General features: G+C 35.3%; 1 protein-coding gene across 4 annotated transcripts in view; it reads left to right on the top strand.

Moving 5' to 3' along the window:
- The first annotated feature begins 4,395 nt into the window (after positions 1-4,395).
- Positions 4,396-22,115, top strand: part of LOC136027308 (uncharacterized) — a 64,584-nt gene continuing 46,864 nt past the window's right edge. For 3 of the 4 annotated variants that reach the window (XM_065704421.1, XM_065704423.1, XM_065704422.1), the window contains exons 1-3: positions 4,396-4,569; positions 18,345-18,874; positions 20,224-20,455. In XM_065704421.1, the coding sequence (XP_065560493.1) occupies positions 4,440-4,569; positions 18,345-18,874; positions 20,224-20,455 (892 nt within the window). In that variant the 5' untranslated portion in view covers positions 4,396-4,439. The remainder of the gene's footprint in view (positions 4,570-18,344; positions 18,875-20,223; positions 20,456-22,115) is intronic. The other variant, XM_065704424.1, reaches the window with a different exon arrangement.

Here is a 22,115-nt window from a genome sequence, read left to right as displayed (position 1 = left end):
ATATAACAAATACGACCAAAAGAAGTGGTCGTACTTGTAATCTGAACGAGGTAAATCTGACCTCTCTCCTCCCAGAAAGCTCCCACCCCACTTCTTTATCCCTGCACCTTCTCGCCCTCCCATCCCCCCCTCTTTCCTCTTTGTCTGAGATAGAAAGAAGAATTAAAAACTAAAAAAATGAGTGTTTGTCCTTTGTGTATCCCGTTTCCTCTTATTAATATCTTCAGTGACTTCCTTTCTAAGCCCTTTTCTCTTCTGTCTAACGAGATTACTGAGTCTAGGTGAATTCCAACAATTTGGTGATACGGTTTCATAACCCCTTACAAAAACCGAAAGCCTGGTTTTGAAGGCGTTCGTCGAATTACTCTTACTCCCATTTTCTCGAAACTTGATGAAGGATTCCATGCAGATGGGCTAAAGGAAAAAATACTATCTCTTACTGACCTGAGGCAATTTGGCAACCTAAAATCCACTTCTACTTCCCACTACTTTGTTTCTCTTATTGACCACATCGGGAAAATCATCGAAAAGCATAATTTCTGGCTAAATTTAATTTCCATTGACCTTCAGAAGGCATTTGACCTTGTAAACCATAATATTTTAATTGAGAAACTTGTCAGCAAGATCAGTATTGATCCCTTACCGGTGAAAGTGGTTGCCTCCTTCTTAACAAATAGATCGAAGGCTGTCAAATACCAGAATCATTATTCAAATCCTCTCCTTGTACACGATGGTATACGCCAAGGTACTTTCCTTGGTCCCCTCCTTTTTTCAGTTATGATTAACAGCCTCGCGAAGGAATTTCCCGACCGATGAAAATGTGTTGATGACCTAACGGTTGTTGAAACTTGCTTCAGAAATTTAATAAATGACCCTATGAATATCCTCATTGAACTTGGAGATGAGGGCTTGGACTTAGACATGACAGTAAACCCCTCCAAGTCCATGATAATGTCGATTTGTTTCCTCAAGTCCTCGCCCTGTTTTCTTAATCCTATCCTTCATGAAATTTCTGTCGTTGAACTAATGGGCGTCAAAATTTCTTCAAATTTAAAGTAGTATATCCTTGTCGAAGACATCATCCATAGAGCTAATGTGTCTATCTCCCTCCTTAAGCTCCTAAATAAACTTAGCGTCTTCCCTCCCACTCCTTAAGGATTTACACGTCTTTTGTCCGCCCGCATCCCGAATATGCTTGTCGAGTTTGGCACCCTGGTATTTCTCGCGAACAATCGGAAAATATAAAATCAATCCAAAAAAAGCCTTGCAAATAATTTTTGAAGAAGGCAAGGTAACATACTCCCTGCTCCTAAGAAAAGCTAGTTTGAGAACCATTGACCGAAGGGGGATATTGTTGTGCCTCTGTTTTGCAAAAAATGCAATAACAAACCCTCGGACAGCAATTATTTTCCCCAAACGTCACCCAGATTACGTTCGCCTCGTGCTGTTTCTGAGCCCACCCCTGTTTTGTCCCCCATTTTCTGCGTTACTTCCAGATATGGAAAATTATAAATTATCCTACTTGTTTCTCCCATTTTTCTCTTTTTTTATTGGCTGATAGTACTGCCCAGGCTCTTTCACTTATTTGCTTCTCCCTCCCCCCCCTACTTTTTTTAGTTTCCCTTTTAATCTTTATATTTTTTTTTATATTTCGTACTCTTTTTTGTGCTTATTCACTTATTTTTATCGCCTCCACTTTTTTGACTAGTTTTTATCTTCTTAACTCTTTTATTGACTTTATGCGGTTAAATTATTGACACTTTTTAGCGTCTCTTCGAATTTTGTATAAATTTATTTCTCTTTCTTTTTTTTGTATTTATTGGCTTATTTTACCCTCTCCCCATTTTTAATGTCCCTTTTAATTCTTTTTCTGACTTGTGTTTGTTTAAGTTTAGTTTGACCAGTTTTTATCTTTTTATGTATTTAATTGACTTTTTACAGTTAAATTATTGACTCATAAATGATTATTCATTATGATTTTTCCTTTTCGTTGTTGTTTCTATGAGTTTTTGATAGTTTTAGTGCTACCATATTATTTGTCGACTCCAAAGTCTGGATTCGGTCCTTCATGAGCTTGTAATAGAGATTAAAAAAAAAAAAAATATCGTATTTATTTATACGATATCTGTCTTCTAAAATAACTTCTGTCCAGAGTTAAGTGCCTGGTGTTGGTCTTGACAATATTTGAAACTTTATTGGTTGCATAATCTTTTCATCTGAATGAATGTTTTTACTTGACTCATCTCAATATTCATTAGGTGGTGCAAGTAATTATTAGATATTTAGGTTTTCTCGATTACCTTACATTGTCATCAAAGAAAGGCAACGCCACCAAAGCTTCTCTGAGGTATAACACCAAATAAAAGTGTTCAATGCTACATCAGTGACTTCTTCATTTATACCTTTTTACTCAAGAAATTAAATTAACAATTCAGAATCCTAACGGGCGGGAGGAACTGATTCAGGGCAGTTCTCAGACATTGTGAACTTCTTCCCTGGAAGCCCTTTCAAAAATTGCTGGATGGCCTGGAAACTCTTTGTGTAAGAAGGAGAAAGTAATATTATATTTTAAAAGTTGATGATGCCAATCAATTTGTACAAGAGTGTTATAAATCAACGGTACGACAGTTGTATATTGCACTATATATGTATGTACATATAGAATATATTTTGTAGAATGTGTATATGTATGTGTATTTTTAGAAATAAATTTTTGTGTGTATATTTATTTATACATATATTTTTCTAGATGTATAAATATTTTTAGAAAGCAATTATTTATACAGGGTACACCGATATGTTGTTTAGCTGTAACTTTTGCCAGTGAACACTCTCGTCATTGTGTTTGACATTTTATCTCAGGAGTAAGTTGTTTGATAGTCATCTCACATTCATAGATAGTTATGAATGGAATCTGCACGCTTTGAGCCCTTTTTGGAATATTAGGAAGGACCACAGTTCTGTAATCTAAAGATTTCAGCAAAACTATCTACAGAATTAAGTTCTGTTCCATTGTTTTTTATTAAATCAGTAAAATATTTCTGAATTAAATTCTCAGAAGATTCGTGAATTAAATTCACGAATGGAGAATAAATAAGGTTTGTTGATAAATCGATGGTGCTTTTCATATTTGCTTCGATTAGAACAATAATAAAAAGTTTCCTTGTTAAAAACTGATGCATAATATTTCATTATCTATGGGTATTGTCACCAGCGTTCGGTTGATTATCACCAATATGTGTGTGCTGTAAATATGTGCGAAGATAAAAAATAAACAACACACTTGTTAGCATATATCGGTAAAGTGCCACAAAAATATTGCTTGTCAAATCCATATAAACATTCTGGTGTTTTTTTTTTCTGTCTCGAGCTCCAGTAGTATCTTTTAGGCAATCTCATGGGAGGACTTATTTGACAGTCTTTGTAGCTGTGGAAAAATCGTATACTTTATGCTTTTTGGTTCGCAAAACTGGCCAGAATTTGGTTATAATATCTTTTGAGTGGATTATAGAGTTAAGAATATCTTGAGAAAGAAAAAGAATACGTGTGTTCTGATTGCACCAATCGGCTGGGCGTTCCTGATTTTAGAAGAGTCGATATATAGCTCATTTTGACTGATTGGTCTCATAACGTGTTTCATATTTCCACGAACAATTAGTGATCAAAATACTTTGGGCTCATTTAACTTTTGACCTTCAAAGAGAAAACAAGAAAATACTATGTTCAGGCGAGGAGCTTTAGGATATTAGTCATTGGAAATTCTTACAAGATCTGTGGTGTCTTTCCCATAGTCCTTCCATGTGTACGAAAATTTTATTCCTCCTTCCTAAGAGTATTGATACATGATATGGTCCTTCGATCTGATATCCTGTGAGTATGACTTAGTAGTAAGGACTTATATTAGAGCCTTAGTAATTGCATTGAAGGAGACTAATGCTCCTTATCTGCAGCTGCTTGGGCACTGAAAGTTTTAAACTTTTTATGACTACCTTCAAAATCTCTAAAAAATTTTAATAATCTCATCTGAACCATCATATTCACTAAAGTGACCTTCATTTCTCTATTATTACCTCGGTAATAAACGTCCTAGTACAGCGTCAGCACCTGTTTTGAAACTACAGCCAGTCGTCCCATGACAAGTGAGACATGAATTTTCTTAGCGCTTTTGTAAAATATTGTAATTCTGAACTAAGTGCGTAATTTTGGCAATAGTTCTGAACTTTTCTAAGTTAGATTACAATGATTTTACTTTGTTTGTTTTTCTCGTCTTGCGCTTTCTGCAAAAAACAATTGTGATAATTCATAATCTTTTCATTTGGCTTATTGGGGAAGCGGTATCTGTGTTGAATAGTAACTATTATTTTTTTTTCGCCATATAGCTGGCGAAAAAGATTCACGTTTTCTACTCTTGTTTGGCATAATTTACAAACATCTAAAATATGGACAGAGCCGTAGATAACCGAATTCCTATTAGAGTCCCTGTTTATGTGAAGAATGGAGTTCCTAGACCTATATCAGTTTTAACTGACCAAGAAGGAAAGTATTTGACTCATGGTGGATTTCTCGAAAGTAAGTGAGGTTTATAGCCTAGTTAAAGCATAGGCCTTGGCTGTGACCCAGATTATCTTAAATAGCTGAGGCTAGTGTATTCAATTTGGTTAGAAAAAAGGGTTTCTACATTGAATAAGAAATAAATAAGTTGTGGTTATAAATTAGAGGTCTATTGTTGCCAGTATTCCACAATTAGCAAATGTATTTCTTTAAAGCCTATGATTTGGTTATGTCTTGTCAAACCATTTTTTGTGTATTTTTTTGTGGAGATAGTCTGTGCAGAAGAGAGCAGTAGCAAACATTCAAGAAAGCATATTGGTACTAGTGGAATTTAATCCTAAAACTGCTGAGGATAGGTGATTTGAGCACTACACTTTCTGCAGGTTCTGTCTAACCCAAGAATTGATCCAACACCCACTAAACACTGTCACTAAAAAGGCAACAGCAAACTTAGGAAAAATTCTCATTGAATGACTTTGCTATCTCAGAAAGGGGTTAGGTTAGAAAAATGAAACATTCAGGGATAGGTCTACAGGCTAAAGTATATCCCAGGAAGGTTCCACAATTAGAGGGGGATAGTCAATAACTATATCCCCTCCTCCCTCCTCGATATAATGCAGCTTTTGTGCGTTACAGGTTACATTTTGGTCAAATTTGTTCCTATAGCCTATTACTATTAAAAGTGCAAATCCTTGCTTACCTCAGAAAAAATTAACTTTTCACTATTTTTTAAGCTACTATACTCCATAATTATAACACCAATATTGACCAACAATTATTATATTTTATGGTATAGTTCAGAATGGAAAGTAGGCATTTAAAAGAACCCCATGTTTTGAAATGTCTTATCTTTAAAGGGCTTTAAACAGGGGTACTAGAGATGAGACCATTGAACTTAAGGGGTTTCTCACTCAAAATCATGGTTAGGTGCTACAATAGGGTGTGGCTTTGGTAGTTTCTATGTTATATGTGTGTCAATAAGATCTATTTTTTAAATCATAACAGCATAGAGAAAGTCCATTTCTTCAAGAAGGCTCAATAATGATTCTTAGAAACCTGAAGAGAGGCAAAACAGAAATCTGAGACCAGTGGTGTCAATTACAGGAGGGACCCTACCTACCTATACTCCCCTATAACCACCTACCTATAACCACCCTATACTCCCCCTCTATTTTTTTTATATATTTTCTTTGAAACTGCCTTTATTTGTGTATTCTTTGAAAAAGAACAACAAATTTCCATCATTAAATTTTCCATCATTGATATTTCCGTCATTAAATTTTTTACAAATATATTAAAAATAAGAATGCTAAAATTTGCTTTACAAATAGGATAATTCTTGTTCATTTTAAGTTTAATGTTATTTCTTTGTTTTCACTTGAATAATTTGTGTTTTATGGCACTTGGTATTAACCAAGTAACATATAGCAATCACAAATTCTGTTGTTCTGTCTGTCAGTTGGTCTGTCTGTCCTAGTTTTACTAGTTTAGGCACTTCCAGATAAGCTGGGATGGTGAAATTTGGCAGGTGTATCAGGGACTAGGCAATATTAAATTAGAAATAGTTGTTCCCTGATTGGCTATCTGGGGGGGGGGGGCAGTTAATTTGGAAAATTTAGAAAAAAATGAGGTATTTTTAACTTATGAATGGATGATTGGATCTTAGTGAAATTTGATATTTAGAAGGATATTGTGTCTCAGAGCTATTTTAAATCCTGACCAGATCTGGTGACATTAAGGGGAGTTGGAGGGGGAAACCTAAAATCTTGGAAAATGCTTAAAGTAGAGGGATCAGGATGAAACTTGGTGGGAAAATAAGCACAAGTCCTAAATACATGATTGACATAACCTTAATGGATACACTCTTTTTTTTGGGGGGTGGGGAGGGTTAATTCTGAAAATTAGAAAAAATGAGGTATTTTTAACTTATGAAGGAGTGATCTGATCTTAATGAAATTTCATATTTAGAAGGACCTTGTAACTCAGATCCCTTAGTTTAAATTCAGATCAGATCCAGTGTCATTTGGGAGAGTTGGGAGGGGACCAGAAATCTTGGAAAATGCTTAGAGTGGGGAGATCAGGATGAAACTTGGTGGGAAGAATAAGCACAAGTTCAAGATACATTACTGACATAGCTGGACTGGATCCACTCTCTTTGGGGGGGGGGGGGTAATTTGGAAAAATTAGAAAAAAGAGGTATTTGTAACTTACAAATGGGTGATTAGATCTTAATTAAATTTGATATTTAGAAGGATCTTGTGCTTCAGAGCTCTTATTTTAAATCCCAACCAGATCCAGTGACATTGATGGGAATTGGAGGGGGAAACTGGAAATCTTGGAAGATGTGAAAATTGAGATATCTTTAACTTGCAAATAGGTGGTCAGATCTGAATGAAACTTGATATATAAAAAGATCTTATGTCTCAGATGCCTCGTTTTCAATTTTAATCAGATCCGGGGAAATAGGGGTTTGGAGGGGGAATCAGAAGTTTTGGAAACCAGAAATCTTGGTAAAACACTTAGAGTGAAGAGATTGGGATGAAACTTGATGGGAAGAATAAGCACAAGTTCTAGATACATGATTGACATAATTGGAATGGATCTGCTCTCTTTGGGGGAGTTGGTGGTATTTCCCATGCTTTGGCAAGTTTGGTGCTTCTGGACATGCTGGGACAATGGAAATTGGTAGGCATGTCAAGAACCTGCACAAATTGACTTGATAACAGTCGTTCCCCTTATTCGACCATCTGGGGGGCTGGAGGGAGAGGGAAAATTGAAAAAATGAGATATTTTTAACTTACAAATGGGTGATTGGATTGTAATGTAATTTGATATTTAGAACAACCTTGTGTCTCAGAGCTCCTATTTGAAATCCCAACCAGTATTGAGCCTCTGATTTTCCTTTTAAATCAATCTATTGACTCTTTGAATTTTGCTAGAGCTCATGCTGCATGAACTCTTAGCTCTTCTGTCCTTGTCACAAGTGCTATATGAGCTCTTATCTCTTGTTTTTTTTTTTTATTTCTGCTCATTTTTAAAATCATGCAGAGAATCATCCCACTCATGAGGAGATTACTGAGCCATCGACCACAGCCCAAAGAGGAGCAGCTTTTAAATATGCACTTTACTTAGTGATATATACATTAAGAAAAAGAGAGACACCATTCACTATCAAGTCAATACTATTTCTTGATTCTTTTTTTGGAGGCTTTAAATGATAACAAAAGTTTATTGTTAACCTCCAGAGGTACCATTTGGGCCAAATCTTGGGGTGGGCATGAACTCCATCTACCCCCCCCCCCCCCAATTCACTTTGTGTTGCATAAGAAAAATCCAGGTTTTGGCAGCACATTGATTGAATATTCCAAGTAAAAATGCATTTTCAGCACCAGTGTGTTGCTTGAAAATGTACTGTAAAAAAATGGGGAACTCAGCCACACTGACCTCTAAGATTAATTATAAAAACGAAGAATACAATCAACAAGGTTAAGTGATTAAACTGAAAGTGGAAAATTTGACCAGACTACAGGCTGGCATTCCTCAGTGAGAAACTTTCTTATTTAAGTAAACAATACGTTGGTGAAAGTAACCTTCATTGTTATGCTGAGGTTGTAACCAAAATCTCAGTTTTCCTTCAACAGAAATCTTCCAGGTCAAATATATTTACAAAAGGAAAAACATAACAAGATAAAAAAAATATAACAACATTCAAGGTAACAAGGGGAACCGCCGAGCTTTCATCTTTGCAAAATCGTCAACAAGCTGGTTGTAGTCCAAATTTTTTACTAAATCCTTCTCTGCAAATATCAAAAGGAGGTGACTGAGACGATCATCTCCTGTTATAGACTGCAGGTAGTTTTTCACTATTTCTAGGCTAGAAAACAAACGCTCATTGTTTGCTGTAGTCTCAGGAAGAGTGGCAGCAATACGAAGTACTTTAATTACTTCTGAGTAAGCCACTGGTAATGCCTGGATCCAAGGCTTCGAGCGTACTCAGCACTGGCAAGTTATCTGTGAACCTTCTGTCAAATTCGGCTAGTAGATGGTCAAAAGTTTTGAAGTATTCTTGCTTCATTTCATCCGCCAAAGTAGTAGTCCAATTTCCAGATTGATGAAATTCTTTCCTAGCGTCAAAGTTGTCACAAATTGTTTCTGATGCTTGGTGATCTTTTGAGTTCTTCTTTTCTCAGGCTTTTAATTTTTGATGGGTACAATTAAGCTTGATGAAACTTATAAACTTGAAATCAACATTAAAGTCCGATTATTTTGATGCATCTATTGGTATCAAAATTCCGTTTTTTACAGTTTCTGTTACTATTGAGCTGGGTCACTCCTTACTTACAGTTCGCTATCACGAGCTGTTTGAAAAAGACAAAAACATTCAGTTCCATGTCTACTAGTCTAACTTGGGAATAGAAGCAAATTTACACTCTTATTTCCCCACTTGTTTATTATTAAATATATTTTCCAGGTGTGTTTTTGGCATGGACTGCGCAACGGGAAGGGGACTTCAATCCTGCCCCCTATAAATCTTAGACTTCCTTGATCACTGTCCCCTTCTTATTCGATTTAACAAACGTTTTTTTTTGGCCTCCCAAAGATTATTGCAGGGCTGTATATAGGATTTTCTTGGGGAGGAATACAAAAGAATTTATTTTGGAAGGGGGCTGGAAATTGATTTTTTGGGGGGTTACAAAAAGACTTTTTCAAGGGGGATTACAAAAATATTCTTTGGGAGGGGGTTACAAAAAACTTCTTAGCTAAATTTAACAGGTTCGACATCTTTATACATGTCACCAAAGTGGCTGCAAAATATTATTTTATGAGAACTGCATACTTCTGGGATCACCGCCGCTATTTAGATGTCCATTTTCAAACCGCCCATTCCTTAAATTTAAGAAATAAAAATGATATGCATCCTGACCAACCCTCTTGATAAAAACATATGTTGTTGACGTATCTGACGGCTCTCTGGGGAATTGTTATGTCACTTGTACCTTTCCATGTTTCTTCCGGTATTCAAAAGAGTGATTAATGTGGAGTTCATATATTGAGGAGACCGTTTATTTTAATGACAATGTAAGTATGTGGGATGTTGTGAGGAAATTAATACGATCTTTTCCCTTTAAATTCAAATAGGTTAGGAAAAAACAAGGCTGTATCCAGGGGGGCAAGAGGGTATGAACCCCCTGTCTGAAACCTTTCTCCGACTTGTAAAAACGTAACAAAATGAATATAAACAAGTCTTTCGTGTGTTTCATAAAGTTTTTTTATAAGCCTTCCTCAAAAAAACCTTTAATACCCCTTCCCCCCTGAAAATTTCCTGGATACCATTCTATGAAAGAGATTTAGAAATTTGAAAAATACTAGTTTTCAAATTTTAAGGGGTGTGTAACATTTCTAAATCTTCTATATTGGTAAAACCCCAATAATTGGGAGAAGGGGTTGTTGGAACACAAATATTCAATCGACAAAGTCATAGTTTGCACCAAAGGCCCGATAATTTTGATTCTGCCTTGGCCCAACACGTGCACGATAACCCACACCACTTCGTTTTGTTTGAAAACACTTCCATTATTGCCTCTGTTAAAGGTCTCTTGCAAGTTTTCAGAGAGGAAATCAAAATCAGCGAAATTGATGTTATAAGAAACATATAGTTATATGTTTTTATATATAATACTATACCATATATATCTATATAAGGTTTTTGTGGAAGGAATGATCAAATAACTTCGCCAGGGTCTCATTTTATTGGAAATTGAAAACTTAACATAGCTGACCTCTGGCCATCTTTGCATGGCCAGATCCCCCCCTGAAAAAATGTTAATGGTATTTTATTCCAAAAACTTTGGCAACTCATCACTTTCCCTCTATGGTCTGACCCTCCCCCGCAAAAAAACAACAAAAAAAATTACAAAACTTATGGAAGCTGACCCTTTGTCCTCCACGGCTGAATATCCCTCCCTCCCCACAAAAATTTTCAATAATAAATCATGGGAAGTGACCCCTGCCCTCCCTACATTGGCAAATCCTCACCCCCCAAAAAACAACAAACAACAACTTATTCAAGACATTATATTCCAGAATTTAATATAGCTGAGCCCTGGCCTTCTCTGCATGGCCAGACCACCTCTCCTCCCCCCCCAAAAAAAAATGTTAACAATATTTTATTCCAAAATTAGGGCAACTCATCCCTTTCCCTCCATGGTCTTTTGCAAAAACAGAGCAGCAAAAACGCTTTGGCCTAGAAGCCTCAAAGCTTTAAATCGGGCCCTGGGTGAAACAAATCTTGATGAACTTTCAGCATTTGATGTTATTATTTACCAAATATTCAGTTTAATTTTATTAGTTCTTGGTAAGACTGCTAATTTATTTGGGAATAACAAATTATTTGGAAATAAGGAATTTTGGAAAAAAACTAGACTTTGTCAATCAGAAACGAACAAGAGTTTATTAAAAAAAAAACTTTCCGAAAACGAAGTTTTCTAAAGAAAAGTAAAGGCCGTATTAAACTTAAGATCAGAAGAAATAGAAACCTACAATAACTCAAACTCAAAACGACCAGAAATTACTATTAAAGAATAAATGAAACCCAAAACGAACAAAAACTATATAATCAGTCACAGCAAAAAACATACAATAGGTACTAATATAAATGAATAAATAAATCTTAAAGCGAATAAAGCTTAAGTTGAATATGCAAATCAAACTTAAAACGAACAAAAATTACCATTTAAGTATAAATGAAACCCGATATGAACAGAAATTAAATAACCATCATAGTAAACAAACATACAATAGGTACTAATATAAATGAGTAAATAAATCATAAAACGAGTGAAACTTATTGAAAGGAAAAAAGAATCTCCAAACAAGAGTTTGGGTTTTCCCTCCTTCTCTCACTGTAAAAGTCTAAAACCTACTGCGTCATTGGTGCTTTACTGAAAACTATATGTGTATTGAATAGTTTTGGAAAGTACAAATAAAATCAAACTGAATGTTTTAGTACCTATTGTATCTTCGTTTGCTATGATTATTTATTTAATTTCTGTTCGTTTTAGGTTTCATTTATGCTTCTATAGTAAAATATTTTTGTTCGTGGTAAGCTTGATTTGCATATTCAACTTAAGCTTTATTTGTTTTAAGATTCATTTATATTAGTACTTGTATATTTTTTGCTATGATTGATTATTTTATTTCTGTTCGTTTTGGGTTTCATTTATTCGTTAATAGTAATTCCTGGTCGTTTTGAGTTTGAGTTATTGTAGGTTTCTGTTTTCTTCTGATCTGAAGTTTGATATGGTCTTTCCTTTTCTTTAGAAAATTTCTTTTTTGGAAAGTTCTTTTAAATTAATTTTATGATGCATGGACTATTTTGAACAAAATATCTAGCTCAAAATTTCGATTGAATCAATTTAAGGGAAAAGGGCGTGAGCAGGGGGGGGATAATTCCCCTCTGATTACTTTTAACTCTTAAAATGAAACTAGACCTTTCAGTTTCTAATCAAATAAACCCCCTTCAAAGTTTATACAACCACCCCTTCTATATGAAGTGCCTCTGCAAAAAAAAATAATAATAAACATTTAAACCGCATCGCCTTTAGTATAGACAATGCTATAGCGTTACCTCTGATGTTCAGAGGGAAAAAATGAGTTATCATTTTTATTATCATTATTATAATTCAGGTAAACTCTAATTTGGAAAATAGTTTTTTTAAAGCTAGTTATAAGACAGAAACCAGACGAAAAAGAAAATATGCCACTAGATTTTCCATTCGATTGTCTTCCTGAATATAATACTCGCTGGAGTCATAATCAAAATCCCACCCCCTTCCCCCAAATAAGGTCAGATATAGCTTTAGTCTTTATATAAAAGTTTGCTGACTTTGAAGGGGTAAAAGGTAAAGTTTATGTCATTTTCTCAGGTATTTAGAACAAGGTTCAGGAATGTAGTATTCTAATGCATACTATTGCTTGTTCCTTCAAGTATTGAAAGTCTGATCTGCTTAATCTTTAAATACTTTATGATGAAGAAACAATTCAAAGCCAGAAAATTGATTGTAAAAATCTTGGAAAATATTAAAAGAAGACATTTTTATCAAATGTTTCTTGATCTGGCATTAAGAGGGTGACTGAATGTTTTCAAAATTGTTTTCAGTTTGATCGCATGACAGACCTGTCTCTCTAATGCCTAGTCATAGTCTGGCACTAGGCTATATACAGAAGTTTGATGATTTCAGTTGTTTTTTCTTCAGATTAGAATTGTTAAGTATTATAAACCAACTCTTGAAAAGAAATAAAGACAAAAAAATGTGAATAATCAAAATCAAAAGATTTTATGCGTAGAAAAGGGCTACATCCAGACATTAGGGGATTGGATGTAGTTAAACTAAAGCAACTGAAAATTAAGTAAAAATAAATTTACTGAATATTACAAAGTAGAAATTGTTGTTGATTTGTTCTGTTTTAAACTTAGATAATAATTTAAGTAGCTTTTCATACAATGAACTAATACAAATATGCTCAAAATTCTATGTCATTTAGAACTAGTCAAAGCTGTAGCTAGTTTTGACTAGTTACACTAGTTTGACATAGCTTTTCAGGCAAAACGAGCTTGAAATCTTACAAACTCTGTCTGGGTTTGAGTGCAGCTAACTGGATAACTACGCGATAATATTTCGAGGGCTTATATCTCAGTGAAGTTGGCTGTGTGCAAGTTTTATAATGAGCCTATACGTTTATCTCTATTGCACACGCAAAGTTAGGGCATCAGCAGCAAATTAATTTTTTCTGTAAAATATTACAAAAAGTAAAATTTTGTGTGTTCAGACATTAAATTTGTTTTTTAATATTCTGCACACTTCAGTAGTACTTTTATATGGGTATGTGGGAGAATTCCCCCCACCTCCCCCTAAAAAAGAACTGTATCTGGAATTATCCTGTAGACCCCAATCCTATTTACAGCTACTAGACCCTCTTTTGGTCTTTTTGGGGTCAAAATATTATTTCTTTGTTGTTTAATTTTCTTTACTGTAATACAATTCTTATCTTTCTTGATGATCTTTCTTGCTTGCTTTATCTTTAATGCTGCTCCTTACTTCCAGTTGAAAAAACTTTTCATATTTATTTTTTCGTTGTTTTTTTTTAAATAATGCTAGAAAATCCTGCGCTCCCTTCATGGAAATTTTCTTCCCTCATGACAAATTCCTCGATGGAAAACTCCCCCAGTATATCCCCCTCTTCTCAACCCCTCCCCCCAACCAAAAAATCCCCCTGAAAACGTCTGTACATTCCCAATAACCATTGCTATATGTAAGCACTGGTCAAAGTTTGTAACTTGTAGCCCCTCCCACGGGGACTGTTGGGGAGTAAGTCGTCCCCAAAGACATAGTTATAAGGTTTTTCGACTACGCTGAATAAAATGGCTATCTCAGAATTTTGATCCGTTGACTTTGGGAAAATCATTAAAGTGGGAGGGGGCCTAGGTGCCCTCCAATTTTTTGGTCACTTAAAAAGGGCACTAGAACTTTTCATTTCCGTTAGAATGAGCCCTCTCGCAAGATTCTAGGACCACTGGGTCCTATACCCCTGGGAAATCACTGGGAAATACGATCAACCCTGGAAAAAAAACAACAAATAAACACGCATCCGTGATCTGCCTTCTGGCAAATACACGTCCCATGAGTTACAAAACTTCTCCCAGTAATGGGTTAAATTATCCTGTAGACCCCCATCCTATTTGTTTTTGCCAATTACAGCTACTAGACCCTCTTTTGGTCTTTTTGGGGCCAAAATATTATTTCTTTGTTGTTTAATTTTCTTTACTGTAATACAATTCTTATCTTTCTTGATGATCTTTCTTGCTTGCTTTATCTTTAATGCTGCTCCTTACTTCCAGTTGAAAAAACTTTTCATATTTATTTTTTCATTGTTTTTTTTTTAAATAATGCTAGAAAATCCTGCGCTCCCTTCATGGAAATTTTCTTCCCCCATGACAAATTCCTCGATGGAAAACTCCCCCAGTATATCCCCGTGATCTAAATTGCATGGTGATGCAGAACGCCATCGTGGGAGGATCCTCTATAGGAGAGCAACTGCGGCAGGGCGTAAGATCCAGATCTATGGACTAAAGGGCTGCCTCGACCCTTTCGGTGTACTTGCAAGACTGGGAAACATGCGGTCAACTTTTCCCACTTGAGGAGTAGCACCCCTTGAGGAAATTATAGCCTGGTAAACAACACAGCACTCGCACGGGATTCTGATGGTTGGATATTTTTCTGGGCTGTTTGTTTTGATGGGCGTTTTCGGGCTGAAAAACTTCATCCTAGCTAATTTATCTACTGTGGTTGCCTCCCCGTAGTAGCATAATTTTTGTAGGCATGAATATTTAATGAGTCGGAGGTAATAGGCTTGGGATTGTCTGTGCAGGATTTCAACTCTTGTTGATAGAAGAGCATCGCCAAGTGCTGAAAACCATGTTATGACCAAGATGGGCCCAGGATTGCACAAAGCCTCCAACTTACTGGAGGTCCCAGGGACTTCTTGCTGTCCGGTTCTAAGCCGGCTTAAACGCTTTAGTGTAGACTTGAGAAGATTTGTTGGTTCCCGTCCTGCACTGGTATTCCGGGATCGTTGCTTTTCCTGAGGTCAAAATAATTTCAAAGATTTGAAGAACATAAAAATTGGAACTTGGAATGTTACGACGTTAAAAAATGACTATCGTATTGACATTTTGACTGACAAATTCAGACGGTTTGAACTGGATTTATTAGGAGTTTCAAAAACTCATATCCCAGGCGTAGGAAGCATGAAATTAGGTGACATAGAATTTGTTCACTCAGGCAGGAAAGATGGGGTACATAGACAGGGAGTAGGACTCATGATGAATAAGGAAGCTGCTAAGTCTTGTTTAGGCTGGGAAGGTATTAATAATAGAATACTAATTGCTCATTTTATGAATAAAAAGTTCAGGGTATCGGTTATAGCAGTATATGCCCCTGTTGAACCAACTGACGGAGATACTAGTGACTCAGATGAATTTTATTTACAGTTACAGGAGCAAATAGACAGGGTACCAGGTAGAAATATGGTGTTTTTGCTAAGAGATTTTAACGCCCAGGCTGGTAGAAATAGGGATAGATGGTATCCTAGCCTAGGTAAATTTGTTATAGGAAAAGAAAACAGTAATGGCTATAGACTTTTGCAATTTTGTAGGTATAACAACCTAGTTGTAACCAATACACTGTTTGGTCACAAAATGGCCCATAAGTTGACATGGTGTTCACGTTATGGTAAGACAGCAAACCTTATTGACTATGTTATTGTAAACCGAAGACTAGCAGAATTAATACAAGATACTAGGCTGTATATGAGTGCTGTTATTGATGTTAAAAGTAAAGATCACCATCTAGTAGTGTCTAAGGTTAATTAAAGCTGAAATTTTGGAAGGGTAACTACCTCCCAGAAAGTAATGATGTTGGTAGACTCCAGGATAAAAGTTTGAGAAAAACTTTCCAGGAACAGTTGAATACTAAACTTGAGAGTTTAAAATTTGACAATGTGGAAGATGGATGGAATAATTTTAGAAAAACAATTTGTGAAGTTCCTGATGATGTCTTGGGGAAGCGTGCTAAGACTGCAACTAGGAATATTAGTGAAAAAGCTTTATGTTTAATAGAGAGTAGAAGGGGTTTGCACTAGAATTATGAGAGTGATAGGTCGTATGAAAACTAAAAGGAATGTAAAGAAAGTGGAGAAAGCATTAAAATATGAACTAAGGAGATGTGAAGTGGAGGCCATGGATAAAATTGCTGAGGATCTGGAAGATGCAGCTGGACGGTATAATAGTAAAATATTATACTGGCATGTTAATAAATTGAAAGGGAATAGTCAATCCAGACTAGTCCCAGTTAAAGATAGGAATGGGGCCACAATTAGTGATAAGGAAAAAGCTAAAGAAAGATGGGCAGAACATTTTGAGAATATGCTAAACCGAGATACACTTGCAGGAAAAGATATTGATGAAAATGAAAAAGTTTGTGAGACCTTGGATGTGAAGGAAGATTTGTTTTTTGAGGAAGAATTAGCGACGGTACTAAAAGCATTAAAAAATAATAAGACTCCAGGTACTGATAGTGTGATAAATGAGTTTCTTAAATGTGGTAGCTCTGAGATGATTTTTGAAAAAGGAGAAGTACCTAATGATTTTAGGAAAACCTTAATTAAACCACTGTATAAGAATGGTGGCAAGAGTAAGTATCGTAATTATCGAGGCATTAGTCTGGTCTCTGTAGGTAGCAAATTACTTAGTAATATGATACTTTTTACACTGAGAGATGCTGCAGACGAAATTTTAAGGGAAGAACAGTGCGGTTGTAGAAAAGGCAGAGGATGTATCTACCAAGTTTTCACTCTTAGGTTAATAATTGAGAAGTCTCTTCGTTGTCAAACACCTTAGGTCCTCAGTTTTATCGATTGTGAGCAAGCTTTCGATTCTGTTGATAGGAGAGTGTTAGCAAAGGTCTTATCCTCATATGGTATACCAGAAAAATACATAAAGTGATTTGTGCTATCTACGAAAATAATAATGCTGCGGTTAAGGTAGGAAATGAGGTTAGCAACTGGTTTTGTATTAAATCAAGAGTTAAGTAGGGTTGTGTTCTATGCCCCTTTGTATGGATCATTTTGATGAACCTCGTCTTAGAGAGCACAGGAAAGGCAATTGGAGACCACGGAATCAAATGGGGAGGAAAAACGCTCCTGGACTTAGATTATGCTGATGATTTAAGCATATTAGGTGAAAGTGTGAGCAAAATGAATGCATTTTTAGAGGTTTTGCGAGTTTAGGGTGCTAGAATAGGCTTGAAAGTTAATTTTAAGAAGACTAAGTCACTAAGACTAGTAATAAGTGAAGATGAAAAGGTGACGTTGGGTAACGAAAAGATTGATCAGGTTGGGAGTTTCACTTACCTTGGTAGTATTATTAGTAAAGACGGTGGGAGCAGTGAAGATGTTAAAAGTAGAATAGCTAGGGCTCAGGGTGTTTTTCACAGATAAAAAAAGTTTGGAAGAATAGAAAGATAAGTCTGCAAACCAAAATTAGAATATTGGAAGCTACAGCTATGACAATGATCAAACATTGCTCTAAAGCATGGGCGCTCCAAAAAGCAGATGAAAATTTTGCAAGCTCTGGAAAATTTTCCAGAGAAATTGCCTACGGATTGTTCTGGGTACCTGGCTGACTGACCGTATTTCGAACAGTATGTTGTACGAAGAATGTGGTTCAATGCCGCTTTCTAGGGCTATAATGAAAGAAAGGTTGAAATGGCTAGGCCACGTTTTGCGGATGAAGGATGACAGATTGCCGAAGATTGTCCTTTTTTGGCCAACGTCCGGGGCTACACGGAAAGCAGGTCGTCCTCGTCTGGGTTGGAAGGATGTCATAAATAAAGATTTAAAAGAAATGGGAACTTCCTGGGAGGGTGTAAAGAGGGAGGCCTTGAATAGATTAGGTTGGAGGAGAAGCGTGCGTAGCTGTGTTCGCCTCAGGCGGCTTGGTGCTGCAGTGAGTTATTACTAGTAGTAGTAGTAGTAAGAGTGTAGTCCAAACTTCTTCTTAAATTACCTGATTTAGAGTATTCTTAGGAAATCAAGTGACATTATTGCAATTATCTTATTGTTGGTTTTGCATTTTTTTTATTCTTTCTATTATCATGCCCAGACAGAGAAATATCAATTAATATGAATCCTTTCTGTAATTTTCTTCCCTACAAAGACCTTTTTTCCCTTTTCAGCAGTCGTGGCAACAGATGACTTGGAAGTGAAATTCGAGGAAGTATCAGAAAATGAACCATCATTGATAAAAGTAAAATTGGAAGAAGAAACCATTGGTACCAGTGTAATTATTAAAACTGACGAAGACATATACATAGACCCACAAGAAGAATTGGTTGAAACATACTCTGTTACCGAGCAAGAATTTAGTGTTGGTGATAAATTTGATTCCTATGAAGCATTTTATGATCGTCTTCAAATATATAAGACTCAAAATAATGTTGAATTTGTGAAACGCGATGCTCGGACTATAGAATCAGCTATGAAAAGGATCACTTCGCGGACTTTTAGAAAAGAGCTTCAGTTCTATGAAGTTAATATGAGATGTGTCTATGGAGGTCGTGTAGTTTCGCGTGCTAAAACAAATAGACAGTCAAGAGATTCATTAAAAATGGGATGTCCAGCATTTATGTCCCTGAGAGCAACAAGTGACGGATGCTTTTTGGAAATTAGGTCTTTGAAGCTTGACCACAATCACCCTCTAGACCCGGTTAGTATTTCCTGTCTTGTTTATAATACCATACCAATTATTTTTTTAATTTTAAATAGTATCATATAATTAACGTATTAACTATCTAATGTTTAATGCAACATATTCTCATTTTTAGAATTATTTGAAATGGTTGAAAGTTGTGTTTTTGAAGCCAGTATTTTCTTAAACCTTGTTTCTTTGTTTGCCAAAGTTTTCTTAGTCTCTGTCTGTGTTTTCGAATTAATGTTTCTGTCTTTTTATTCTATTCCTCTTAAAAAGAGCGAAACTTCTTCTATCTTCTTCTAAATATTCCTCGTGTTCAAGTAGCCTGTTGACAATAATCACGATGGTCAGCATTTTTTGATTTACTGACATCATTGCATTTCATTTAGACATTCGACAGCTGTAGGCATAGTGAAGCAATGCCAGAAAAAATAGAAGTGACGTACATAGAGAGGTTGGGACCAAAGCTTTCCTTATTCACACTAGAAAACTCAGAATTTCTGATAAGATTTTTTTCCAACCTCTGATTGACCATAAAGAAAAGACAGCAATGATAAAAATGATTTGTTTTTTTTTAAATATAATATCTAATCTATTTAAGTCACCACAATCCCCTTGACGGTTGAGGTGTTTGTTATATCTATGACAAACCTTTTACATTATCTCAGTAAAATGTCCAGGCTAAATGAATTGAAGTGAGTTGTGATGTTCTCAAATGGTTGTAGCACCAAAAAAGTGTTTTGTATGTGGACTTTAGATAGCCAAAAACAACAATTACTGCAGATTTTTATTGTAAGACTTTGTAACGACTGAGAAGATTTACTCAAAGCAGATAGAGAGACAAACTGCTTCTAACGCTGTTTTCATCCATTACAATATTTGATTTAAAATGCCCAGGTAACTCAATGTCTCCTTAAATGTTCAAATAGAAAAAATTGCACGTCCTCTTTATGGTCCAACTTAGCGGTAACTGACTTCCAGTTTTGCTTGAATTGAAGGATTGGTTTCTGAGCCAGTACTTCTAAACCAGTGAGACGTGAAAATGAATTTTCACAATTCACGTCAATACATCAGTGGTAGCTTTTCACGACGATGATACTACACAGTTTTTTCACAGATATAACAAGTTCTTTAATCATTACCATGTATATTGAGAATTCATCTTGATTGTGCATTGCTTTGGTAATCAATGTCATTTTGAAATGAACCGATCGTTCGTTTATAGCTAATTTGTGACGAAAGAAAATGAATGCTAAAACAAAATTCTCTATTCGAAAATTTATGTGTTTCTCTTTTTAGTTTGTTCTTGTCTGCTGCTATCATTTCTTTACTCCACATATAAATATAGTACATTTTGTTTTCAGATACCAATAAAACAACATTTAACAACAAAACGAATGCCAAAGAAACTTAGGGAAAAGGCGCAACTAATGCTTGCAACAAACGTGGACAAGAATGCAATTGGAGAGATGATAGCTAAGGAGTTTGGTGAGGTTGATGCAAAACGTGTGGTCAATAATCTACAGGCGTTAATTTCCAAATCAGAAAAACAAACAGTTCTTAATCGTATCTTTCTCAGACTGCGAAAGCAGAATGGTAAGCCATGTTCCATAAGTATAGACAAATTCGAGGATAGAAAATAGAAAAATTTTGCCTAGGCTGTATGTGATTACTTTCAAAACTCTATTAGATGGTTTGAGAAAATGTTTATTCTCTGTGTTCGTTATGCTGATGATTTAGGTAACAATTAAGTTAAATTTATTTTCCAATAATATAGTCCATAAGTTAATCGAAGAAAAAGAAATAAATTTACAAACACAAAAAAAGTCTTTCAATGAGCAAAAGACGATATTTACTTAGTCATCGACTCTGAAACAAATAATTGAATCCCTAAAATCATTTGATATTTTTGGGCAATCTTAAGCTATTCAAATTCCAGCATCTTTTAGTCTTCACTCATATTTTGCTTAGAAACGTTCTTAGTACTCAATAAACGGATGAACCGTGATTATTTGGCTATCCGATTAAAGAACGAGTAGTAAAGCAGTGGTTCCTTAATAAGGAATATGTGAACCTAAAATACAGGAAATAAAAAGACATGCAGATGCATAAATTATGAAGAATAAACGCATAAAGTTGTGTTTTGTAAATGGATTTCTTTGGTGTGTTTTTACCCTCCCTAGGAAAAATCCCCACTTCCCTTATTGATTGGGCCTTTGCAACAATGGAACTTTGACTGCTGACTTGTAGTTTCTCAGTTATTTTCTGAGCTTTTCCAATAAAATCACATTTCTTGTAGCTCAATTAAGCTCAAATTCCTCACCCTTGATTCACAGAGAACAAAGTAGCTACGATTGACAATATTTGTTGAAAGAATGAGTGAATATTTTGTTTCCATTTTGTCTCAATAGTAATTAGTTGCGCTCAGTTCTTTCAGCCAAGACTAACCTTTCATTTAACTAATCAGCCTTATCGTCCATGAGTGTTGCTGTTTATCAATATGGATTAGTTCCCCTACAAAAGTTGAATTTGATCAACTGATTAATTGCTCTATAAAGCAACTAAAACTTCTACAAGTCAAAAGTTAAATTGACTTGAAATGCTAGTATTTTTTTTATGGACATAATTGAATTAAATTTTCTTTATCAGTGGAAAAAACGTGATATTAACAAACGTTTATTAGATTCAAATTTCCATGTTTTTGTGGGATACTACGGTTCAAATATGGCTGTTTAAGTAGACTGTGCGTTTAAGGAGTTGCAACCCTCGTGGTAAATATAACATTGCTGCATTGACCTCAGTTGGCTTTTTGCTGTAATGAGTTTTGAGAAAATAAATAGGAAATGATAATTAAATAGTTTGAGACGACCCAATAATGTATGGTATAGCATTAATTAGCAATAATGCTTATTAATGGTATAGTTATACATACACTCTTGGAGGAGCTAGGATGGATTGGTTGTACCATCAGCCTAAAGAGAGATTAAAAGATGGGTTAAAAGACATATTTTTTATTTATTTGACTTCTATCAAGGGATGGTCGAAAATTTGGCTCGAGCGTTGAAATTATTGTCCCATCTTCATAATTTTTGGCCTACTCGCGTTTGAGATTGATTACATTAGCAATATTTTTGTTAGATTTCCGTGCTCATTCTGTTGAACCCTGGCAAGGCTTTCTATTTCTAATGCTGTATGTTTATTACTTTGCCCCATGTCCATTGTCAGTAATGCCTTCTTATTTGTTGCGGAAAATTTG

This window comes from Artemia franciscana, chromosome 5 (assembly GCF_032884065.1).
Source record: "Artemia franciscana chromosome 5, ASM3288406v1, whole genome shotgun sequence".
Taxonomy (NCBI): domain Eukaryota; kingdom Metazoa; phylum Arthropoda; class Branchiopoda; order Anostraca; family Artemiidae; genus Artemia; species Artemia franciscana.
The sequence above is the reverse complement of the archived record's forward strand: the minus strand, read 5'-3'. Positions and strand labels throughout refer to the sequence as shown.